At 40.5% G+C, this 26,991-nt stretch overlaps 1 protein-coding gene across 1 annotated transcript in view; it reads left to right on the forward strand.

The window, feature by feature from the left end:
* Positions 1–26,991, forward strand: part of soat1 (sterol O-acyltransferase 1) — a 57,685-nt gene that overhangs the window by 18,494 nt on the left and 12,200 nt on the right. The window contains exons 4-13 of the mRNA XM_059984547.1: positions 5,356–5,504; positions 5,897–5,956; positions 6,158–6,265; positions 6,911–7,193; positions 14,461–14,536; positions 15,216–15,300; positions 16,114–16,159; positions 17,806–17,935; positions 19,382–19,479; positions 20,090–20,188. Coding sequence (XP_059840530.1) covers positions 5,356–5,504; positions 5,897–5,956; positions 6,158–6,265; positions 6,911–7,193; positions 14,461–14,536; positions 15,216–15,300; positions 16,114–16,159; positions 17,806–17,935; positions 19,382–19,479; positions 20,090–20,188 — 1,134 coding nt within the window. The remainder of the gene's footprint in view (positions 1–5,355; positions 5,505–5,896; positions 5,957–6,157; positions 6,266–6,910; positions 7,194–14,460; positions 14,537–15,215; positions 15,301–16,113; positions 16,160–17,805; positions 17,936–19,381; positions 19,480–20,089; positions 20,189–26,991) is intronic.

The raw sequence follows: 26,991 nt of genomic DNA on the forward strand, positions 1-26,991 counted from the left end.
TTAGTGAAGATACTTGAATTGCCCCATGGAATCATTTTTTTTAGATTGGCTTTATTTGTCATGCATTAAGATATTGTTTTTGTCAGTGACCAATACAGTCAGAGGATGTGCCAGGTACAGACTGCAAGTGCCACCATGATTCTGGTGCCAACATAGCATGGCCTCAACTAACTAACCCTAGCCCATACATCTTTCAACTGTGCGAAGAAGCCCATGAGGTCACGGGGAGAACTTTTCCAGTGTCTTACAAACAGCAGCAGGAATTCAGTCCCAATCGTCCTATGCTATAAAGCATTCTGTTAACTGCTACACTATCTTTCTGCCCTACCTTGGATTTTGTTCCAGTAATCATGGAGAAATGATAACGTACCAAGTCCACATAGACCTACAGGTGCATTGGCCAACGACAGTGAATGCATTTTAAAGTATCTAATTGGCTGTAAAATGCTTCAGGGTAAGAACACTTCTAATGTAAGTCTTTTATCAGTTTAAAACCCTCATTTAATGAATTGAGTTTTAGCTTTTCCAGTGATTTGTAAACTGTTCAAGATCAGCCATAACCTGCTAAACCAAGTTTGACCTGTTATTAGATTTTTAACAAAAAAAGTCAGGTCTCTAGCTTCCTATTCCTACCATCAAATCAACAAAAGAATTGCAAAGGAAATGTGTAAAGCAAAGTTCAAAGTAAATTTATTATCAAAGTGCATATGTCACTATATAAAACCCTGAGGTCAATTTTTCTTCCAGGCATTCACAGTAAATATTAAAACACAATCGAATCAATGCAAGTCCGCACACCATATGGACAAACAACCATTGTGCAAAAGACAACAAAGTACAAATAAAACAGATAATAAATGAATAGTAAATATCAAGAACATCAGATGAAGAGTCCGTAGGTTGTGTTAAGTTCTGTGCTCAGGTGAATGAAGTTGTCCCCTCTTGTTGGGGTATTTGTTCCTGAACCTGATGATGTGGGTCCTCGGGCTCCGTGCGGATGTGAATGCTGGGGAGGGCTTTACCTGTGGACTGGGCTGTATCCACTACTTTTGTGTTGGTTTTCCAGTCCAGGGTATTGGTGATGTAAGCAGTCAGTATATTCTCCACCACACATCTACAGAAGTTTGTCACACTTTTAAATGTCTTGCCAAATCTATGCAAACTTCTAAGAAAATTAAGGTGCTGCTGTGCTTTCTTGGTAATTCAACTTGCCTGCAAGATCCAGGACAGAACCCATGAGGTGATAACACTAGGGAATTTAAAGTTGCTGATCCTCTTCACCTCTGATTCTCCCCTCCCCCCCAAAGAAGACTGGCTCATGGATCTCCGGTTTCCTCCTCCTGAAGTAAATTTCCAGCTCCTTGGTCTTGCTGGCATTGAGTGAGAGTTTGGTGTTGTGGCACCACTCAACCAGATTTCAATCTCCCATCTATATGCCGAGTCAGCACCTCATTTGATTTGGCCAGTGATAGTGGTATCGTCAGCAAACTTAAATAGAGCTTTGGATCTGTACTTAACCTCACAGTCATAAGTATAAAGTGAGTAGAGTAGGCGGCTAAGCACACAGCCTTGTGGTGTACCTTTGCTAATGAAATTTGTGGAGGAGATGTTGTTGCCAATCCGAACTGACTGGGGTCTGCAAATGAGGCGGTCTGGGGGATGATGGTATTGAGTTTTGAGCTGTGGTCAATATGAGTCTTCACTGTCCAGATGTTCCAGAGCCGACGAAATGCATCTGCTTTTAACCTGTTGTGACGGTAGGCAAATTGGTGTGGATCCAAGTCGCTTCTGAAGCAGGAATTGATATGTTTCATTACCAGGCTCTCAAAGCACTTCATCACAGTTGATGTAAGTGCTACTGGACGATGGTCATTGATGCAGATTACCCTCCCTCTTTCTTTCTTCAATGGCCTTCTGTCCTCTCCTATCTGATTTCCCCTTCTCTCGCCCTGTATCTCTTTCACCAATCAACTTTGCAGCTCTTTATTTCACCCCTGCCCCTCCCAGTCACACCTATCTCCTCGTGTTTCTCCCACTTTTTCTCCCCACAACCTTTTAAGTCTACTCCTCATCTTTTTTTTTCTCTCCAGGCCTGCTGAAGGGTCTGCCTGAAATGTTGACTATACTCTTTTTTCCATAGATGCTACCTGGCCTGCTGAGTTCCTCCAACATTTTGTGTGCGTTGCTTGGATTTCCAGCATCTGCAGATTTTCTCTTGTTTGTGATGAAATTACATTCACCCCTCCACCCAATTCTCTGCTTAATAAATGTCCCATTGTATATTTTGATAATCGTCACCATTTCCATTGACTTGAGCCTGGAACAAGAGGTTGATAGAAAGCAGCAATAATCTATCTTGGCTTCTTGGTGTTCAGGAAAGTGTACAAATGTCTGCATCTTTTCAACTCGGGAATGAAGTGCCTTTGGACCTTTCTGAAAGTCTACTGTGTGTTTAATGTGGAGGACACATTTCCTCTGCATCAAACAGAAGTTCATGTTGAAAAGTGATATGAAGGAAATCTAGAAGATGTATAAATAGAAGTGGTAACTAAATGTTTCTACTATGGAAGAGCATACAGCAGTCATTGTTTAAAAAGTGAGAAAAGCAGTCTTAAATCTGTGTATCATTGATTTGGGACAAAGTTGAGGACTCTACAGAGTTGCTGGTCATCATGGCTGACTAATTGCAAATGAATTTAATTTTTGTATCCTTTTCCCTTACCTTCATACTTATTTTCCCCTAATTCTTTCATTAAAGATATTGTTGCTAGTTTTTTCCTTTTGCTTGTTTTTTCTTCTCTTTTCTATAAGTGTATACCTCAGATAAGTACTTTGTGAAGATTTGTGATATATACGATTATATGATATATATGCACAATGTCTGAAATACATCTTATGGAAATGTTTGTTTGATGATGAACTTCAATAAAAAAAGATATTGTTGCTAAGTGCTTTTGTCATTATTACATCCATGATGAAAAGGGTTGACAGAAGCAGAGAGAATTCTTAACAAGCATTAGCTCCAAATCTAGTTTTATGTGCGATGATCAGTACAGATCTTTTAAAATTTTACATATTTAGAATGATTAAAATCAGATTTTGAAGTATTTGTTTATTGCATTGATTGTCTTAAGATGCTTTTTAAAATTTTCCTGCATAGTCAACTGAAAGCTTTGACCATAAAGGTCAGTTGGCCATTCACAAGAGGATAAAATTCACGTTATAGAGTGGGAGCTAGAGGTATGTGAAAGGGAAAGATGCTGAACATGTTGTCATTCAACATTAACAAGTTGCTCTTCTGTGTGCAGTACTTGTAACCTTTTGTGTTCCTCTGTTCTGTTGGATTGGTTGCTGTGTTGCTGGTGGAATTTAGGATTAGTTAGAAAGTCTTTGAACTTCGGGGATTTGGGAATAGGCCAGATAAGTGGAGGATTACAAAATGATATAAAGTGCTTTTGAAAAGTAAGTGCAGGAATAAACCTGCTGGTGTGACAAATTAATGGTGTGAAAATCACTAGGGATTATTGTCAAGGACCAAATTTAATTCTCAGTTGGTGGATGAAGAACAGCTCTTGGATATTTGTCCATATTTGATAATCTATTGAATTCTTTGATCAAGTAACAAGAGGGTTAGTCCAGATGCTTTGGCAAGAGGTTCACTTACAACGTTTTTATAGCTCCTAAACACTAATCATTCTTAAGGACTTCAGACAACTTGAGTCCTTGAATGAGATTTAGCCCTGTTTGATTACTTTTTCATTTCCATCAAACCTTCACACCATTAGAGCCAAATCTGAACTGGAGCAAGTTTGATAGGTCAGTTTTTTTTATTCATGTGACCTAATGTTGCAATCTCATGCTACAGTTGAAGAGGAAGCACACAGATAATTTCTATTTTACTGTGGCAGTTCCCTCTTGCAAATTAGGTTTACAGCCTGAAGCAGAAATAAATGGAGAGACGATAAGAACATTAAATGAAGAAAGCTCTTCTAGGCAAGGTCTTGTTTTATTCCATTAATTCTTCCCTTTGGGTTGTAACGTAGAAATGCTCAAAGTACTTGTGTTGGATAATTTTGATGGACTTGATATTTTAGATTTTAGATTTTGTATCGGAAGTATTTCTAACATCTGCCTTTCCTTTAGTCTAAAAACTGTAGGGTTATAGAGCTCCCTTAGCTTCCTCAAACCTTAATTTAAAAATAGCCACGAGAGTGATACAAACCGCAGCTGTTGACTATTTTGCTTCGTTGAATAGAAACAACTCTTGTCTCAAGCTTTGTGGTTCAATGTAGAGACACGAGTATTGATGTCATCAGATGATGCTCTGAAATGATTTCCTTTGTATCCATCTCCACTCTGAGCTCTATGCTTTTTATCACATTGAGTACTGTTCCAATTTTCCAGTTATCTAAATTAACTGGTATTAACTTTTCTTTGATTTTAACACCTAGGCTCCTGTGAACATCCTTGCCAATATTGGATTTGAATTCCTCTAGTCCACTTTTTATCATTTATGCCTTTTTCTATAACTTCCATGTGTAAAACTGTTTTTAATGTCTGCTAGATTCAATAAAAACCATGTAATAGCAATGCAGAATCTGACATATTTGCCTTTTTGTAATATTCCAGCCTTCCAAGAGGGCATACACAGCAGCTCAATGACTGTCTTCACTCGTTGAGCATTTAAAACTGTACTGAGGGTATCATTGAGGGTTTGAGTTCAAGTCTTGGGAATTGGCTATAATCTCTAATCTTTTGATTTTGACTTTGGTAACGTTGACTGTCACTGTCAATTAACTCATTGCAAACCAGTTGATATTTTGTTATGAATTGTTAAAAGGAAACCGAGCCTTTGAAATCTAACCCCTGAATTCACATCACATTACCAGACTCTCCCTCTGTAGGGATAGTTGCATAGTGGTTTTCATGCTGCCTGTTGATACCAGATGTTAATTTGCAATGATTGCTCTATTAACCTCGGAATAAGTTAAGATAGGATTGGCAAGAATAAATTTTAACAGGTGTATTTATTTACTAGGACACTGTTGCAGACAGTCTGTGAACCACAGCAAATAGAACTTGTGGCCGAATACAGAAACATTTTCTCCAGAGTGATTTCTCCAGTCAAATGTGCAAGCAAAGGATAGGTTTAGAACTGTGCTTTAAAATCTATCTCATATTATAGCAGTGTTCTTCATCAGTGGGTGTGGTAGGTGAATTATCCCATTGTCTCCATTTTTTGGATAGCAGTAGGTACACTAAATCAACCTAAACTGCAAATTATATTCAAAAGATAATGTTTCAATCAATTTGAAAGCCTTTTCTGTCATTAACTCTATTTGTTGTTTGCTGTAGCAAATGAAGACTGATTTATTGAAACAGTTTGATTCTCATTTTAACCATTTTGTGGACGATTTGATTGAAGAATCTACCACCTTGGAACCCTCTGTTACTCCCTTCTTGTCTGCATCCATGACTAAAGATCATGCAGTTACGGCTAACAGGTAAGGAGTGATGAAATGTATCTTGATCTGTGCTAACATTGAGCTTCTTTTTCCAGCGTTGTTTTAGTCCTTTGTCCCTCCTGCGTGCTGATTTTCAGAAAACAAACTAATTTCAGTATATATTTCTGGACAGCACACATAAAATGCTGGAGGAACTCAGCAGGGTGTGTGTGTGTGTTTCTGCAGATTTTCTCTTGTATATTTCTGGAACCTTCAGGGAAGGTGCTGAAGAATAGTAAAGTTACCTGTGATGAAATGAAGTGTGAATTCTATTTTGTTTACTGCTTATTTTTCTCTACATTTTAGCCATAGTTCATACTCACTGGATTATAAAGAAGGATAACTATGTTGTGCCACTGGGTTCTAATTACAGTAAATGTTTCTGTTCACAGACAGACAAGGGCACCCCCAGAAAAGGGAAAGCACTTCATGTCTCGTCGATCTCTGCTTGAGTAAGTATTGTTTTAGAATGAGATGCAGTTTCAGCTATCAAGATTAGGAAAACTGAAGAAAGCAGCTATGACAATTTTTTATAAAGTTGTGTTATAAAATTATGGCAATTTGGATCTGGACCTATTTTTCAGCTGATTGCTCACTGCGCGATTGTGCTTATAATAAATCTCCATATTAAGCCCTATTTCTGTTTTCCTTAGTGAACTCTTCCAAGTGAATCACATCCGAACCATTTATCACATGTTCATCGCTTTACTGATTCTGTTTATTGTCAGTACCCTGGTGATGGACTTCATTGATGAAGGAAGGTAAGAATTTGGGAGGAAAAGTGCCAAAGATCCAAGTCTGTATTTTAATAATGTTTGTTTTTTTTTCTGAGTTTCTACTGAAATTAAAATGCTGAAGGACACTTAAGTCCAATACTGTGGAATATTCTAAAGGTTTAGAGCAAAGCCACATTTTGACTACTGAATTAGAAGCCTCGATTAAAACTAGGATTGGATTGAGAAAATAACACTTTTAAGTAAAGTGTGACTTCAAGCATGCATTTCTTTCTACCTGACGTTCAACTGTACACACAGCTGTTTATCAAATTGAAATGTTGTGCCTGTTAAAGGCTTACTGAGTCTCCTGTTGAGTGTAGTCAGCATTAGATGTAGCCCCTAACAGTAATCTAGGAATGCTACAAAAGCATAAAGTTTCACAGTTGAGTCACCTTCTGTAGTTTTTCGTCCTTGGAATATAGTTAGAACTAACAAAGCTAGCCCCACTCAACACTCATCAGGATGCTCAAGGAACTCAGCAGGTCAGGCAACATCAATGGGAATGAACAGAGCTAAGTCTAGTTGACTTTGAAGTCAGTAGTAAGCTGCTTGAACTACTTTACCAGGAAGCTAGCTCAACCTGATTGTATATGGATTTTGATGTACTATTCTGTTTTTTTTCTCCTGCAGGCTGGTCCTTGACTTCGATCTATTGGTTTATGCCTTTGGGAGGTTCCCAATTGTCATTTCCACTTGGATTTGTATGTTCCTGTCTACACTACTCATTCCGTATGGCTTATTTCTGTTGTGGGCATCAGGATACCAGGCAGCAAAACACAAGGTTCTGCGGACAATGTTCTGTGGTGCATTGTTCCTGTCATTTCAGACACTAGGATTGTGGGCTGCCCCAGTTTATACTGTCATCCATTTTCAGCTACCTCCTGCCTCCCGCTTCATTGTTATCTTGGAACAGGTGGGTAACTTTTGTAGTCTTAAATGATGCTTTATCACCATAGTTTTTTTTTCATTTCAAATGAAAGGAGTTGTCTCCTTGAACCTGTACCATTTTTAAAATCATGGTCATTTGATCAGTGAGTTTTTTGATCCAGTAGCTTTGGCATCAATACAAGAGTCATTGTTGTTTGCGAACCATATTGGAAAAAGATGAAATTTGATGTTGCAAAATACACAAATTAATCTTAAAACAAATCTATTATTGGAGATGGTGAATTACTTTTGGTGGTAATCTAGAGAGATTGTGACTTCCGATGTATGGATAGCTATTTCATGTACACCCATTTGAGGGTTATTGTAGGCATGCTTCATTTCATATTAAGTGCACCATACAGTGTCAGTGATACGTCATTCAAAGCTTCGCAAGTTCACTTGCCCTGGGTGAACTGTTGAATAACCATTTTTGTAATAATGTAATTTACACTATATGCAGCATTTTATGTTTGAATGGAAGCTGACAGCAGGAAAAGTCTTGAAATGAGAAAGTCCAAATTCTGAATCAAAAAAGTTACTTTTCGTCATCATTCCCAACTAAGTAGTAATGCAGCACAATTTTTTTGGCTTGAATTTGAATCCATCTTGCCCGGGAATAAAAACTTGACAAAATTTCTCAGTTTTGAATTGGACTTGTAACTTAATTCCTTACTCCTGTAACTGCCTTTGGAGTGTCCATTCCAAAAAGTACATAGACCACCATAAATAGTTTTAAGATTCTACTTTCAATGCAAGAAGAAACCCAATTTGAGGGTTAATTACTGGAGGGATGGTTTTCAGAAGTGATTATTTGTAAACTTGATGTTGTACCATGGTTGGATTGTGACAGCGTGCAATTCTGGTGGATATTCCATAAAGGTAAATGAATCTGGAGAAGAGGAAAACATTACAAAGATCATGCCTATACTTTTCTATAAAAGAAGTAAAACCTCACCATTCTGGAGATCTCTTTATATAAAAAGGGAAAAGAAAACTTTTTAGGGTACATGTTTGTGAGTGATTTCAATTGCAGGGAAGTGCAACATTAGAGGCACCCAATAAGATGGTGGGCAGATATCAGAATGGGGAACTTCAGAAGAAACTGCATTTGTCATATTGCATATGAGGAACTTGATACTGCAAGATGTGATGGAAGGGAATAAAGCACCTTTAATATCTCTCTGAAGCAGTCCACTGTCTCTGCAAGCTTCAAGTCAGCCACTGTTATCCTGGTGCCCAAGAGAGCAATGGTCTAAACTATTTCTGGTCAATGGCACTGATTTCAACAATCATTAATTGCTTTGAGCAGTTGGTAATGGATCATAATAAAATTCCACCTTCTAGCTACATTGGATACTTCACAGTTCAGCCAGTCCACTGGTGCCATAGCTTTGTCCCTTTACCCTGTCCTAGAAAACAATGCCTCATATATCACAATGTTGTTCATCGACTTCAGCTCAACATTTAACAGAATCATTCCTCAGGCTGGTGGGTTGACCATCCTCATTGGGACTTGACAGTCCACTTTCTAACTGGATCTTGGTGGAAAGACCCTGATCAGTCCTCAAGCTCAAAAAAGCTGAGCATTGGTGCTCCTGCTCAGCCTGCTGCTGACTCTCAATTGCACTGCCAGAGTTAGCTCAAATTGTGTAATCAAGTTCACTGATGGTACTACACTGGTTGGCCTCATCAGCAACGATGATGACGGCATACAGAAAGGAGTTACAGAGGCTTGTTTAATGGTCATAACATGGATAAGATAAAGGAGATGTCTGTGGACTTCAGGAAGGCACATGTTGACCACTCTCCGTCGCCCTGCCATGTAGAGGGTGAAGAGCACAGGGTTCCTTGGTGTGCACATCTGGAACATCTGTCGGTGAAGTGTCATCCCTATTATCTGCCACAGGAACTCACCTCAGTAATACTGACAGCGGTCTACAGTCCCCCCCAGGTGGACATGGAGTGTGCTGTGAATACACTGTATGCCAACATCAGTGAACTTGAGACCAGGTATCCGGAGGCTTTGCTCATTACAGCCGGGGACTTTAACCAGGCCAACCTCAGAAAAGCACTGCCAAAGTTATACCAACATGTCTCCTGCTCCACTAGAGGTCCGAATATACTTGACCACTGCTACACAGCAGTCAAGGATGCCTACCGTTCTGTCCAACAACCTCACTTTGGAAAATCGGACCATCAGGCCATACTCCTCCTCCCGGCTTACAAACGGAAACTGAAGCGGGAGGTCACGGTGTCAAAAGTGGTGTCGCGTTGGACAGAGGAAATGGATGAGGTCCCCCATGACTGCTTTGAATGGGTGGACTGGTTAGTATTCAAGGACTCTGCAGCTAACCTTGATGAGTATGCCTCAGCTGTCGTGGACTTTATCTGGAAATGCACAGAGGACTGTGTGTCTTGCAAGACGATCTGTGTATTCCCTAACTGGAAACCTTGGATGAATTATGAGGTCCAGTCCCGTTTGAAGGCTAGAGCTGTGGCTTTTAGGTCCGGAGATACCAGTCGCTACATGGAATCCAAGCGTGAACTCCGGAAAGCCATTAAGGGCGTCAAGATTATCGGGATGGAGGCCGGTGACTAGCGGGGTGCCTCAAGGATCTGTTTTGGGCCCAATGTTGTTTGTAATATACATAAATGATCTGGATGATGGGGTGGTAAATTGGATTAGTAAGTATGCCGATGATACTAAGGTAGGAGGTGTTGTGGATAATGAGGTGGGTTTTCAAAGCTTGCAGGGAGATTTATGCCGGTTAGAAGAATGGGTTGAACGTTGGCAGATGGAGTTTAATGCTGAGAAGTGTGAGGTTCTACATTTTGGCAGGAATAATCCAAATAAAACATACAGAGTAAATGGTAGGGCATTGAGGAATGCAGAGGAACAGAGAGATCTAGGAATAACTGTGCATAGTTCCCTGAAAGTGGAGTCTCATGTAGATAGGGTGGTGAAGAGGGCTTTTGGAACGCTGGCCTTTATAAATCAAAGCATTGAGTACAGAAGTTGGAATGTAATGCTAAAGTTGTACAAGGCATTGGTAAGGCCAAATTTGGAATATTGTGTGCAGTTCTGGTCACCGAATTATAGGAAAGATATCAATAAATTAGAGAGAGTGCAGAGACGATTTACTAGGATGTTACCTGGGTTTCAGCAATTAAGTTACAGAGAAAGGTTGAACAAGTTAGGTCTCTATTCATTGGAGCGTAGAAGGTTGAGGGGGGATTTGATCAAGGTATTTAAAATTTTGAGAGGGATAGATAGAGTTGACGTGAACAGGCTGTTTCCATTGAGAGTAGGGGAGATTCAAACTAGAGGACATGATTTGAGAGTTAGGGGGCAGAAGTTTAAGGGAAACATGAGGGGGTATTTCTTTACTCAAAGAGTGATAGCTGTGTGGAATGAGCTTCCTGTAGAAGTAGTAGAGGCCAGTTCAGTTGTGTCATTTAAGGTAAAATTGGATAGGTATATGGACAGGAAAGGAGTGGAGGTTTATGGGCTGAGTGCGGGTAGGTGGGACTAGGTGAGATTAAGGATTCGGCACGGACTAGGAGGGCCAAGATGGCCTGTTTCCGTGCTGTGATTGTTATATGGTTATATTGTTATAAGAGGCAGTATCGAGCCAAGTTGGAAGCCCAGGCTAACCAAAGGGATGCCAGTAGACTATGGCAGGGTCTAAATGAGACCACTGGGTGCAAAGAAAAGGCTGGGAATATCAATAACTGTAGCACTTCTCTTCCTGACGAACTTAATGTATTCTACGCAAGATTTGAAAAGAAGAGGAGTGTTCCCCCCCCCCCCCCCCCCAGATGAACCGGACCTGGTGGCATCAAGATTCATCATCACCGAGGAAGATGTTAGAAGAGCCTTCCTGAAGATAAATTCAAGGAAGGCAACGGGCCCAGATGGCGTCCCAGGACGGGTTCTCTGGGCCTGTGCAAGCGAGCTAGCTGGAATGTTTGCTGACATCTTCAACTGCTCCCTGCTTCAGTCTAAGATCCCCTCGTGTTTTTAGAAGGCAACGATAATCCCAGTGCCGACGAAAAGCAAGGTGGCATGCCTGAATGACTACCGACCTGTGGCTCCAACATCAATTGCTGTGAAGTGCTCCGTGCGATTGGTTATGGCACACACACATCAACCATAACCTACCAGTAAACCTCGACGCTTTGCAATTCGCCTACCGGAGCAACAGATCAATGGCAGATGCCATCTCTCTGGCACTACATTCTGGAGAATAAAGATGCATAAGTAAGGCTACTTTTCATCGACTACAGTTCTGCTTTTAATACTATCATTCCAAATAAACTGATTCCTAAGCTCCGGAACCTGGGTCTTAGCACTCAGATCTGCAGCTGGATCTTCAACTTCCTCACAGACAGGACAAGCTCTCCTCTACAATCACTCTGTGCCCCACAAGGCTGTGTACTCAGCCCCCTGCTGTACTCACTGTACATCCATGATTGTGTAGCCAAGTTTCCATCAAACTCAATATATAAGTTTGCTGATGACACCACAATTGTAGGCCGTATCTTGGGTAATGATGAGTCTGAGTACAGAGAGGAAATTAAGAACCTGGTGGCATGATGCGAAGACAATAACCTATCCCTCAATGTCAGCAAGACAAAGGAATTGGTTGTTGACTTCAGAAGGAGTAGTGGACCGCACAACCCCATCTACATCGGTGGTGCACAGGTGGAACAGGTCAAAAGCTTTAAGTTCCTCGGGGTGAATATCGCAAATGACCTGACTTGGTCTAACTAAGCAGAGTCCACTGCCAAGAAGGCCCACCAGCACCTTTACTTCCTGAGAAAGCTGAAGAAATTTGGCCTGTCCCCTAAAACCCTCACTAATTTTTATAGATGCACCATAGAAAGCATTCTTCTAGGGTGCATCACAACCTGGTATGGAAGTTGTCCTGTCCAAGACCGGAAGAAGCTGCAGAAGATCGTGAACATAGCTCAGTACATCACAGAAACCAATCTTCCATCCTTGGACTCACTTTATACCGCATGCTGTCGGAGAAGTGCTGCCAGGATAATCAAGGACATGACCCACCCAGCCAACACACTTTTTGTCCCACTTCCCTCCGGGAGAAGGTTCAGGAGCTTGAAGATTCGTACGGCCAGAATTGGGAACAGCTTCTTTCCGACTGCTGAACAAATCCTGACCTGGATCTGAGCTGTACCTTCCAAATATCCGGACCTGACTTGCACTACCGTGCTTTCCCTTTTCTATTCTCTAATTATGATTTATAATTTATATTTTTATATTTGATTTGTACTTCAGGGAGTGCGAAGCGCAGAAACAAATATCTCTGTGATGATTGTACGCTCTAGTATCAATTGTTTAGTGACAAAGTAACATAATGGATTATCTAACTTGGACTTAAAGTACCTCCCCACTAGTCAAGAAAGCACAGCTGTGGCTACACTTACTGAGGAGATCGAGGGAGGCAAGGCTTCCTCGGCACCAGTAACTCTTTAACACTCTTAACAGCTTCTACAGGAGCACCATCAAAAGTGTCCTGTCTGGCTACGTCATTGTGTGGTACGGATGCTGAAAAGATGGGACTGCAAGATGCTACAGAAAACAGTAGAAACCACCTAGAGGATTATCCGGGTCTCCCTCTCTTTCTCGCCCCCCCCCGGTGATATTTACCTGGGGTGTTGCAGATGAGAGGCCTAAAACATTGAGGATCCCTACCACTCATCCCACCACTGACAGGAGGGAGGGACAGAGGCATCAGGACTAGGTCTGCCAGATTCTTCTTCCCTCAGTCTGAGAGACTAATGATGACCCTGCCACCACTGAGGTCTTGTCACCAAGACGGGAGACTGTTTACCCATGCTGCGTACTACATGCACTTTGCATTGTTTATTTAAATTTAATTATGGTTATATTTTTCATGTGCTGTGCGTTGTATGTTGTGTGGGTGTGCCGTGGTCTAGAGGAATGTTTTGTTTGCTTGTGTATTTGTACAGTCAGCAATGAACGTGAATGGGAACTTGGGATCCATTTTACGGGTTAGTTTGATCAACACGATAAATAAAAGACTAGAAGGCTTGTGCTGATATATTCATGGAGAAAGGAAAGATGGAGGCATGTGATTGAACTTGGAGCTCTGCTCAGAAACAGTGCACGGCTGTTTTATGTCTGTGTAGATCTGCATTTTGATTAGTTACTGAAGTTTGCACAAATGTTTAAGTTAACACTTGAACATTGAATAGAATGCTGCAGAATAGACCCTTTTCATCTATCCACGGCAGATTCCAAGTACTTATTTTGCAACAAAGCAAGTATCCTCTATTTTAAAATAAATAACAAGTTGCAATTGTAATTCACTGCCACTTAGTATTGTATTCCACTGCGAGTACAACCGTCAGTACACTAACTAAAAGAGTGTTCTTCTGTTTTTCTGTTCTGTGACCCTTGAATTCCTGCCCCCTCCCCCCCCCACCACCAGGGCAGTTCATTGCACTAACAACTGTTTACTTGCTGCAAATGTTCTCAAATGCTTGTATTTCCAGGAACTCTTGGCACCCGTTTATATTGTTGATTTGCAGTGATTGTGGCATTGTTACATTCGCTGCCTCAGCACCTTCACGAGGTTGCAAGGACAGTCAAACGCCAAAGGGCTATACCTTTGGATGGTATTTGCTCAGCAGTCATTGTCCTGTATGCAGGGAATCTCCCCATGTGAAGAATGTGTGGATAGCTGAAAGGAATTGCATGTCAGTCATTTCAGATTCTTGCTTTTGTCCTTTCCATATCACATGATGGTATCAGTCAACTTCACACGTGTCCTTTTTGTTTGGTACAATGAATGCTTATTAGCCCATCTTGGATTTAGGAGATGACTAAAATCTGCAGTTGGTTGTTTAGTAGGTTAGACTAGGCAAGGCTGGCATATATTCTTCTCTGAACAATACGTCTTTTTAGTTTCATACTGTCATTATTCTTTGAATTTCAATTCCCTGTCTTAATTTGAGCTCAGTGCTCCAGTAACTTAACCCCACACTACTGCATCATGTCTTCATCGTCCGCGCCCCCATTTAGATGGGCAAAAGAACTACACCTGTCATCTTGGTCATAAGTTAAACTTACTCCTCGTAAATGGAGGTTGACATCAGAGTAGACGTATTTGGGAAGACAAATACAAAATGTTTGAGACCTCTTGCAGTACTGTTACACGATCTAAGTGAGATTCTTGGGGTTTGATCTTTGGTTTTGATTTCTTTAGGTCCGCCTGATGATGAAAGCACATTCCTTTGTACGGGAGAACTACAGTAGAGTGGCAGTGAACAGAGAGAAAAATAGTGAGTGTGAATATGTCGTGTTTTGATATCTGCTGGCTTAGGCTAATAACTTCGAATTGCACAAACAACAGATACTTGAAGTAGTCAGGGAAATGATTTTTCATATTTAAAATGTGTCCTTTAATGCTTTCTGTTGAGACTTGCTTGTGTTAATTAACTGACTGCTCTATGATAGGGTGTAATAGCTGATAACCAATCTTGTCTTAATGCTCCCACAAATTTAGATCCTACTGGGTTATTATCTTTGACTTTTTGATCCTTCCTCCCTCAAACTATAAGGTTAGTTGCTCATTGTGCATTAGGTCCAACCTATTAGACATTATTGATTATGCTAGTGCAGCTACAAAACTTTAGAAGATCTAATTTTTGGTCTATTTAATCAATCCGTCACTGTTTAAGATTATCTAAATACTTCCATTGTATGATGCTGACCTATTGTACTTCAGATCTTTGTGTGAAACAAACAGCCGTAGGAAATAGAAGTGATTGACAATGACAATTTGTGAGAAATATGTTAAATATGTCTTGCACATTTATAGGAAGGTCAATATTGTACAAAATATTAACATACTAGATGCATTTATTATTCTGCATTGACTCTAGAATTCCTACCAGTTTATTTAATTCTATCCTATTGTAATTCTGTTCAGATGATCTGAAATACTAATCCTCATTTCAGGTGGAATTCAGCAGGTACCACAGTTTTCCCACTACCTCTACTTCCTTTTTGCTCCTACTCTCATCTATCGGGACAACTACCCCAGGTAAGCACCAACTGTTCCAGTAAATGACAGCTAATGTTCTTTACCTAATGAAGACAAATAGGATACAGTCTCCTGAAGTGAGAGAAGAGTAGCCAACGTTTCGGGCCGAGACCCTTCAGGAATGGGGGAGCCTGCTGAGTTCTTCCAGCATTGTGTACATATTCTTTGATCCACGGCATCTGCAGTTGTATTTTTGTGTTTTGAGTCTCCTGAAGTGTTGCTCTATTTTATATTGGATTATCACAATTCATTTGCTCAAACATGTTCTCCCATTTAGTAAGATTTAGAATAAATTATAGGTCGATTCCATTGATATTCCTTGATCATTCTTACCCACAAACTTTTGATACAGGTTTAATGGCAACTTCAATTCATCCAACAGGTGCAACCTTTGGGAGAATGAGTTCCAGTTTCATTCAAAGCTATGCTTCTGTACTTTGGTAAAAGCAACTCTGGAAGTGTATCACTTGTTGAAACTGGGATACCAAATTTTAAAACAATGGCTCAGAGGGTATTGGTACAAGACTATCAATCAATATTGCGGGTCATACTGTCCTTGTAGTGCTCAAGCCCAGTGTTAGTTTCACCTGATCTGTACAGTTGTACCTCATGGTACAAAGTTTCAGTTGCAGTTGGCATGAAGTTGCTAAGACCAATATCGATATTGCTGTTATGTTCATAAGTTTCTTGATTTCATCAAGTCTAGAATTTTTAAAAAATCTATTTGCACTTTAGATTGAATAGAAATATCAAAACAAAGACTTGAACTTTTGTAATTATTGCCTTCTAATATTGAATTTTTCTTTGGTACAGGAATCCTACAATTAGATGGAGCTATGTTGCTACAAAATTTGCACAGGTAAAACTTGACATGTTATTTCTAACAAACTCCAGTGTTTCTGTGGCTTGGGCAAAGTTTTTATCAATAGTGAAGCTGCAAGCACTGACCAACAGGCAACCTGGGAGTACCTAGACTGACTGAAAACCATTGTGCGTTGTAGGTACCCTCCAAATTTCATTTACAAATTATTTGGGAAAGTTGCTCTGTCATGCATATTTATCTGCCAAGAAGAAAAGTGTCAACTGGATTTCAGGCTGCCAGCAATGTCTAATGCACTTGCTTTGGTGGTTAGTGCTTCAGGAGACATCATGCTGAAGCACATACTCATCAACAGGGAGAAAACCTGAGTGAAGGGATTTGCTTTCGGGCATGAACCTGTAATTTGGATACCAAAATAGGGGCCTGGATTAAAAAATGCCACCTTCCATTACTGGGTCACATCATACTTTTTTACTTAGTGGTTATGGGGAAAGTAACATTGTCAAGCACTTCGTATTCAGTTCCCCAAGCCAACCAGAGTACCCCTTGGCCTCTCCCTCCCTGTTTGCCTTCCTGTGGTGGTGGTGTGCCTGAGCTTAATAAATTATATAGAGGCCTTGACATGGACCAACAAGGTAATGAGCTCATTTTAAGGGAATAAGACTGGGAATGCAGCTGTTGATGAAAAATGTCCTGCTCAATGATCTCTTGATATAAATATATGAAGCAAAAACGAGCAAAACGTCAATCTTGGATCTCCTTTTTAAGGAGGGATGAGTTATATCCTGGTCCATCTTCACATTAGAGTGAGCTAAAGCCTGGCTCATTCAGCAGTTGCTCCTATGTCACTTTCTCTAACTTGTACTATTGCAGTTGGCAATTCAGTGTCAGTATGCTTTGTATTAAGTTTCTTTGTATTTTTTACTTTTTAATAAATATTTTTGCTAGTACCCTATTCTTACCCTCAATGCACCCTTATTTATTGTATGAAGATAGAAAAATAATGCTTTTGATAATATATCTCCATATATTTAAGTCTAAACCTTTTTTTGGGAACCGATTCAATTAGCATTAGTTTCTATGAATGCCTCTGATACTAACTGAGGTCCTGGTGTAGAACGAAGCCCTTTGATTTTGTTTGTGGAGTTCTTAGGATCTTTGGCCACTTCTGTAAATTAAACCAAATTGCTGCTTTATTTTTGGTACTGTTAATTTAAGCAGATGGAAGCAGTTTTGTTTTCATTTGCAATGAAGCACAGAACAAGCGTTTTATACAAAACCAGATTCTAACAAAAATAAATATTGGGAGGTGAGTGGTGTTTCCACCATATATTGTGACCATTGACCTTTCAGTAAAAGGTAGCTGGGCATGTGGTTTTATTTCTATAATGCTGAGTTTTTGCATTTAATATTATTCATTCGTTGTATTCTAACTATATGGCATTTCACTCATTAATGCTTTGTCCAGAATTGAGTAACATAAGTATTTGTTGTCCAACACATTGACAAATGTCACTTCTGCCTTTGGCACAATATTCCTTTTCACATCTAGTTTCAGTAAATGTAGCATTGGGCTTGCTTAGCAGGTGGCAGTGCTGTCATTGATTAAATAGCATAAAAGAAGGATATTTTTTATTTTTTAATACCATCAGCTGATTTTTGTAACTTTTCAAATTTCTTTCCAGGTGTTGGGCTGCCTATTTTATGCTTACTATATTTTTGTGCGACTTTGCATTCCATTGTTCCGAAACATCAGCCAAGAACCATTCAGCTTGAAAGTCCTGGTTCTTTGCATTTTCAACTCCATTTTACCAGGTAGAGATCATTCTTGCACACATCCTGAAAGTGCCACCTGTAAATATCAATTGTATTGTGAATAATACTGCACCCATAATACTTAATCCAAAACAAAAGGGATCAAGAAGCTGAAACAGTCACCTATTTGGTCCAATCTTCAAGATGGCTGATGTCAACTGTGCTGCTAATTCAAACCTCTTAATTGAAGCTCATCTCATTCAGGAACTATACACTTATTACAAGTGAAACCAGTATCTGGTTTAGATTATTTAAAATATCCCTTGTAATGTTGTGTGGCAACACTGATTTGTGCATGAATAGTTTGTTTTGGATGTCATCAGTGCAGTAAAGTTGCTGAGTTGCCCTCGTGCGAGTCTGGAGGTTGAAGTCTGAAGATCAGATAAGGTCAGGAAGTTGAGGGCCAAAGATGAAACCCTTGATTGGTAGATTTTGGGGTTGATACCTAATTGTTGAAGTACAGAGCACAACAAGTCCTGAGGTAGAAGTTAAGGTGAAAGACTGAACATAGAAGCCTGAAGAGCTTGCAAAAGCCTGGGTCACCAGGGTTGGATGTCCTTGCAAGTTTGGAAATCAAGGCCTGAAGGTCAAGCTATTATTGGCGAGTCCTGGGATGGTCCAGATTTGGAGGCCCACAGTCCTGGAGGTCTGTCTGGGTGGAAGTGAGTGTGGGAAAGGGCCTTATTTTGCTGTTTTGTTGATGCCTGTGTTCAAAAGAACATTATGGGCATGTTGGCACTGGAATGGCACTTATAGATTGCTCCCAGCACATCCTTGTTGGTTGATGCAAATGACACATTTCACTGTATGTCCCAATGTGCTTGTGATAAATAAATCAGCAGCATCAATTTTAATATTGAACTAAATGAGATTAGCACAGACATTAAGACATTTTGGTCAATAAAATAGGATGGAGGGGAGGACTGTTGGCTTCAAAGAGAAAGGGATGGGCATTAGGCAGAAATTTCTATAACTAGACCATTGATTAAACAAATGAATGAATAAATATTTTAAGGGTGGAAGGGCAAGTCAAGGTCACTGAGAGATTGCAAAATAAATTTGAAAATGTTAATTGGGAGCCAATAAGGAAAACAAACATAGAGCTGATGAATGAATAGGACGGACCTGATAGGAGTTAAAACAAAGGCAGAAGAATTTTGGATCACCAAGTTATAGAGTCTTGCATTGCTGTCTTGTAGAGTTATTTTGTATTATCTCTTATAAAGGGTGGATCTAATAAGAGATTTTCTGCAACTCTGTATGCATTGCTCATTGCAGGTTCTTGGACAGTGCTTTTTCTGAATTGGGGTACATGTCAATATAAAATCTGCTGCTGCTTCCCTGAGGTAGCCATTGCAGGGAATTGAAGTTAAGGACTTTGCTAATGTACTAAGACCCTGCCAGTTGTGGCAAATATCACAGGCTGTGCACGGCTTTGTTTTTCAGGTGTGCTTGTGCTGTTCCTGGCTTTCTTTGCATTTCTCCACTGTTGGCTAAATGCCTTTGCTGAAATGCTGCAGTTTGCTGACAGGATGTTTTATAAGGTAACCTTTTGTTGTTTCAAATTCTTGGATGCACATGATGTTCTGTGGTTTCTTTAATCCTGTCTGATGTACTTGGGTTGTTAACAGTATATACGTTTCATCAGAAGTGCTTGCAATCACATTATAAGTCTCTCAGTTCCTGTAACATTGGTACTTCCTTTTCAGCCCCTTTTTTTTTGCTACAAAGCTAACATGTCATCAAAAAAATAAAGGGCTCCATGAGTATTGGTTGGGCAAGTGTTTTCTAAAATACTGGCTGAAATTTGCTGACTGCAGCTTGTATGCTTCCTGCAAATTGGTTGAGATGGGGGAAATGCTGTTGTATGCGGTTTAAAGTGAGACGGTGGCTTCTGGCTCACACCCCATTTGCATTCCCCTTAACAGTGTTGGATCTTTGTGGGGAACAAAGCAATGGAAGAAATTTGAACAGAGTGAGAGTGGGCTTTACTTAAGTACTTCTTTGAACCAAAGCCGACTTTGTATTATTTTAATCTCTCAAATGCAAAGCTGATTTCAACTAAAAGAATAAAGTATGCCATAGGCAAATCAAATTATTGAATAAAGTGTTTTGGATATTGAGCCTTATTTTGTCTTTTCCATTTCCATTCAGGACTGGTGGAATTCCACATCCTTTGCAAACTATTACCGGACCTGGAATGTAGTGGTCCATGACTGGCTGTACTATTATGCTTACAGAGACTTTCTCTGGGTAAGGAACATTTTGGTCAGCTTGACCTGTATGAAGAGTTGGGGTGCAATTGATTCACCTGCTCTAAACTAATTGGCCATTTGTGCTGCATTGTAATTTCCCCTCTGAATTCTTTACTGAAAGTTGGATTTGGTGAGTGCACTCTTGAATGTGGGAGGAGCCTGAAAGACTTGTGATCTTCTCAGTAGCATACATAGAACATGTCAGTTAATGTGAAAATAGAAACCTTTTTTTTGCCTAATCCTGTTTCAGAATAGGATTTGTTTTTTTGGCATTTGGAGGTTAAAGAACCAGTGCTTTTGATAGAAATCTGGAGCTTCATACACAGCTTTCCCTGTAGACTGGAGTTTTGACATTTAGATTACTTGTGTTTACAGCTGTCGCTGGAGCAGCCAGAGGTGCTGGTCCATAGGGGTATCATTGATTGGGTAGGATGGGTGATGGTGTCCTGCAAATTGTGTTCAGGGAGTTGGATGCAAAGTTAAAGGACCTCTAGGGTTGTGTTCTCAGAATTGCTACCACGTGCTAGTGAGGCCAGAAAGCAATTAAATGTTACAGTGAAGTTCTTTGTTTTTCATTAAAGAAAATAACATTATAAGCTCTAGACCACTTTTCAAATAAAAACTTGATTACTTTGTAGCTATATAGCCCAAAGCATGTTTAAACAGATAACAAACAGGTGCCAATGATAGAACATAGAAAACCTACAGCACAATACAGGCCCTTTGGCCCATAATGCTGTGCCAAACATGTACTTAGTTAGAAATTACCTAAGGTTAGCTATAGCCTTCTATTTTTCTAAGCTCCAAGTACCTGTCCAGGAGTCTCTTAAAAGACCCTATCATATCTGCCTCCATCACCATCACCAGCAGCCCATTCTACACACCCACAACTCTCTGCATACAACAACAACTTACCTCTGATATCTCCTCTGTACCTACTTCCAGGCACCTTAAAACTATGCCCTTTCAGCCCTGGGGAAAAAGCCTCTGACTATACACAAATAAATGCCTCTCATCATGTACACCTCTATCGGGTCACCTCTCATCCTCTGTCGCTCCAACGAAAAATGTCCGAGCTCACTCAACCTGTTCTCATAAGGCATGCTCCCCAATTCAGGCAACATCCTTGTAAATCTCCTCTGCACCCTTTCTATGGCTTCCATGTCCTTCCTGTAGTGAGGCGACCAGAACTGAACACAGTACTCCAAGTGGGGCCTAACCAGGGTTCTATATAGCTGCAACATTACCTCTCGGCTCTTAAACTCAATCCTGCAATGATGAAGGCCAATGCATCGTATGCCTTCTTAACCACACAGTCAACCTGCACAGCAGCTTTGAGTGTCCTATGGACTGGGACCCCAAGATTCCTCTGATCCTCCACACTGCCAAGAGTCTTACCATTAATACTATATTCTGCCATTATATTTGATCTAATAACTATATTCTTCCACCATATTTTCAGTGATATTGAGATGAATGAACTAAACTGATTAAAACAGAAACTGGTATAGGAGGAATCAAACTGGGTGATGGACAGCCAAGCTAAAAGGTGAGGGCATGGCAGATGTAACAGTTTATCCTTTAAGTCATCAATCTTGCACCATGGCAAGAGTGAGCATAGCAATAAGACAAGGTGGTTATCCTGCATCAGCAAGGTCTCTCCCAAGCAGAAATTTGCGGAGTTTCAAGATGTGTTGTCCAAGTTCTTCTGAAGAAACACAAAGGAATGGGAAAAGTTGAGGACCAGAAATGCAGTGATCGACGATGGAAGCTGAGTTCAGAGGATGAGAAATATATCAAACTGACATCCCTCCTAAATTGGAAGAACTCAGCACTGCTTTTGGCTTTGTCACTGGAACCCAAATATACTCCTCTGTAGTCTTGTCAGAAGTGGTCTTCATGGAAGAGTTACTGCCAAGAAGCCATTCCTCGAAAGTGGAAGCAAAACCAAGATACTCACCTACGCACAAAAACACTAGGACTAGTGGGCTGAGCAAAGGCAGCAGATGTTCTGAGCTGAAGAGTCAGAATTGGTTGAGACAGGAAAAAGTTTGTCCCTAGAAGAGCTGGAGGGCACTACATGATGAGTGTCTGCAGCCAACACTAATGCACGGTGGAAGTTCTCTGCAGGTTTGGGGCTGCCTTTTTTTTGCAAATGGAGTTGGTGATCTGGTCAGAATTAGTGGAATCCTCAATGCTGAGAAGTACAAGCAGATTCTCATCCATTACATAATACCATCAGGGAGGCATCTGATTGGTCCCAGCTTAATCCTACAGTAGGGCAATAACCCCAAACACATGGCCAAGGTCATAAAGAACTACCTTCAGTGAAAAGAAGAACAAGGAGTTCTGCAAAAGATGGAATGGCCTCCACAGAGGCTTGATCTCAATATCATTAAAGCTGTCTGAGATTACCTGGAGAGACAGAAGCAAGCAAGATAGCCAAAGTGTGCAAAAGAACTGTGCCAAGTTCTCCAAGGTTCTTGGAACAACCTGCCAGCCAATTTTCTTTATAGAAGTACTGTGCTTGGCCTTTGTCATGGTGCCACATGGGAGGTTGGTCAAGAAGGTTAATTCACTTGACATTCAAGGTGAGGTAGTAAATTGGGTTAGACATTGGCTTCACAGGAGCCAGAGTGGTAGTAAATGGTTGTCTCTGATTGGAAGTCTGTGAATAGATATCAACGATCTGAATGATGTAGTAAAATGGATCAGCAAATATGTTGATGACACCAAGATTGGGGTTGTAGTAGACAGTGAGGAAGGCTGTCAAAGCTTGTAGTAGGATCTGAACCAGCTGGAAAAGTGTCAGATGGAATTTAACATAGACCAATGTGAGGTGTTGCACTTTGGGACGGCCAATCAGGATAGATCTTGCACTGTGATCAGTAGGGCACTGAGGACTGTGGTTGAACAGAAGGATCTGGGAATAGAGATCCACAGTTCCTTGAAAGTAGCATCACAAGTAGCTATTGTCATAAAGGAAGTTCTTTTGCCACAGTGGCCCTCATAAATCAAGGTACTGAGTACAAGAATTGGGATGTTATGTTGAAGTCGTATGATATCTTGCTGAGGCCCAGTTTGAAGTGTTGTGTGCAGTTTTGGTCACCTACTTACAGAAGAGATGGCAGTAAGATTGGAAGAGTGCAGAGAAAATTTACAAGGATGTTGCCAAGACTTGAGGATCTGAGTTACAGGGAAAGGTTGAAGAGGTTAGGATTTTATTCCATGGAATATGGAAGACTGGAGAGAGATTTGATAGAGATATACAAAATTGAGAGTTTATAGAAGGGGTAAATCCAAGCAGTTTTTTTTTTGCTGAGGTTGGGTGAGACTACAGCATGGGTTTGGGTTAAGGGTAAAAGGTTATAATGTTTAATGGGAACATGAGGGGGAGACTTCACTCATGGTGGTGAGAGCGTGGAATGAGCTGTCAGTCTAAGTGGTGGATTTAAACCAGTAGAGGAAGTTTGGATAAATACATGGTCGAGAAGGCTGTGGTCCTAATGGAGGTCAGTGTGACTAGGTAGGTTAATGGTTGCCACATACTAGATGAGCCAGAAGGCCTGTTTCTGTGCTCTAGTCTTCTATGACTGGCTGATATCCATGTGGTCTGAGATATTTTGTATAGTTGCAACGTTGACTTTCCTAATCTTTAACTTATCACCCATGCCAATCAAGGCAAGCATGCCATACGCCTTTTCTATTAAACCACTTATTGATTTGCATAGCCACTGTCAGTGATCTCTGGACCTGACAAACCCACTCACTTAATGCTATTAAGGGACTTTTCATTAGCTGTAGGTGTTCTCCTTCTGTTTGACCTCCCAAAGTGCAACATCTCATACTGCCTGGATCTGCCACTTCTCTGTCCATAATCTGTAACCAATCCTGCTATGTTCTTTAATAGTTCTTTACACTGTCCACCACTGCATAAATGGCTGCTTGTCATCAACAAGCTTCCTAATTCACCCATCTGCATTTGTATCTCAAACACAAGTCCCAGCATTGACCCTTGCAGAATACCACTGGTCATAGACCTCCAACCTCCATAACAGCCTTTACCTCTACTGTCTTCTGTGGGTTCTGAATGAAAACTTTGTAATTCACTCTGAATCCCATGCATGTTTATCTTCTGAATAACCTACCATGAGGAACTTACCACATGCTGTACTAAAGTCCAAGTAGACAATGTCTGCTGCCTTTATCAAACACCTTTATCAACTCCTGCAAAGAGAACCATTGTCCTGCGATGCACAAAGCTATGCTGGCTATCTGTAAGCAGGCCATGCCTTTCCAAATGAGCATAATTCCTATTTCTCAATATCCTCTCCAATAGCTTCCCTACCACTGATGGGAAGATAGCTGGCTTATAATTTATCTGGATTGCCCCACCTTTCCCTTCTTGGACAAGGGCACAATACTGTATTTCGTCTTCTCCATTCCTCGGATCTCCACTATTGCTAGTGAGGATGTAAAGATCCCTGTGAAATCCATGTCTCCTCACCTGCTGCTTTGAATATTCTGGTATAGTCAGTGAAAAAGAAACTTAACTAGGAGGTTAGAACTATTGGTTACTCTTTAACTTGCATGCTGTAGCACATTAATTGAGTATATTCAAGATGCAGTGAGTTTTTTGGATTTGAAGAGCACAGGAAATATGGATTGGAGGTGGGAGGATCAGCCTGAAGGTAGTGAAAGCAGGGATTGTATGCCTTAGCCCTGTTGCTAGTTTTCCTTCCTCTTGGCCTAATTGAAACTATGAATTTCTAAATTTGTAGTTGTATCTAATGGGTGATTAAATGACAATGTACTGTATATAGCAGCGCACAGTCATGACAGACTTAATTTTCCATTCCTCACATGTGCACACAATGAAATTAAACCATTTAATCTGCCTGCTTATGCTAAAATCTATGCAATAAAGTGCAAGTCAGTTAATTGAAGTTTTATAAAATACATCTTAAAATTGTTTTCCAAACCAAAGTTGTTTGGCAAACATTTATTTGCCCTTAGAATTTAAAAGCCATATTACATCAAGAAAAGGCTGACGTCAGAGATTGGGACAGGGCAAGAATTAAGATTAGGCATTTTAACATTTCTGTGTTGTATATCATAGTGAGTGATAAATGAAATGGCAAGAATTCTGGTGATCAATGAAAGCAGACACAAAAGATTTAGTATTCAAATTGAGTTCAGTGTGGAGTTTTAGAACTGAATGATTATAAACAGTTTGCTTTATTATTACTCTAGTCTGAGGGGTTAATGATTTTATTTTAAACATTTGGCATGACCGTAATTATTGTTTAAAAGGCATCCTTGAATGGGTTTGAGTGTCAACAAGGAATTACAGATTCACAAGATTATTGTTTTGAGATTAACACCATGTAGAGCTCCCTTTATTTCTCATCCACTGAAGTTCATACTTGCTGCTTGAAAATTAACATTCTTCCTCTTACATTTGAATGAAGGACTTAAAATACATTCAAAACAACAAGTCCAGTTTTGATACTGTAGGGTCTTAGTTCCCGCATAGAAATAGGCACTGTGGCCCAATGAGTTTACATTGATCATCAACCACTTATTTACAGTAATGCTACGTTATTCCAGTTTATCGCCACACATCCTTATCAACTCTCCCCAGATTCTACCAGACACTTACACTCTTTGTGGGGGGGGGGGGGGGGGGGGGGTGTTGAGAGTCGTTGATGTGTAAGTGGCCAATTAACCTAGCAATCTGCACGTCATTGGGATGTGAGAGAAAATCAAGTATCCACAAGAAGCACATGTGATCCATACAGGCAGGATCTGAGGTCAGGATTGAATCCAGTACCGTAGTTTCTGGACTACAGAGCGCACCTGATTAAAAGCCGCACGCTCTAATTTTAGCAAGAAAATCAATTTTGTACTTGTACAAGCCGCACCGGATTTTAAGCCGCAGGTGTCCCACGTTGTAATATGAGATATTTACACAGAAAGATGTTACACGTGAGGATTTTTTAAACTTTTAATTAAATCCATATGGTAACATAAACAAATACATATTGCAAATGCTTTTTTTCGAACAGTGCCTGTAACACAGCTACTTTTAAATATACATACGTATCGGTAACACACAAATTACGTTGCGTATACTTTTTTACTGAACAGCGCACGAACAACATTCTAATATCTCCTAACGACTGGTAAAAAAAATATATATACTGCAGCCTACCAGGAAAAGTTATTGATCGCCTTCTTCATCTTCCTCCTGTGCACTAAAACCATCAAAGTCCTTCAGTGTCCGAATTGAATAAAACCTCAGGATCTCGTCACTCACTTCAGTCTCTTCGTTGTCGCTCTCACTTGAGCGCACGCGGTCCTCTTCATCACGCAGCAGTCCAAGCCTTTCGAAACCCGCTGGTGATGGTGGAAGTTGTGACACGGCTCCACGCATTTAGGATCCACTGGCAGACTTGAGTTAAAGATGCTCTTCGCATGCGTCCTGTTTTGGTAAAGGATTTCTCGCCGCTCGTCATACAAGCCTCCCACTCAACGCGCAGCGCCACTTTAAATGCCCGGTTCACGCTGATGTCTAGTAGCTGCAGATACTTCGTGATGCCCCCAGGAATCACAGCTGGAATTGAGTTTGTACTCTTGATGGCAGCTTTCATTGAACTTTCATTGTCAGCCGCTTAAAAAATTACCATCGGTGGAAGCTTTAGTCCGGCTGCTGTGCAGCTCAGAACACAAGTAAAATGCGTTCTCTCATGGCCACTTGTTTTCAGTGTGATGGACGAGTCACCTTTTTTATTAACAGTC

This window comes from Hypanus sabinus, chromosome 11, assembly GCF_030144855.1.
Source record: "Hypanus sabinus isolate sHypSab1 chromosome 11, sHypSab1.hap1, whole genome shotgun sequence".
NCBI lineage: Eukaryota > Metazoa > Chordata > Chondrichthyes > Myliobatiformes > Dasyatidae > Hypanus > Hypanus sabinus.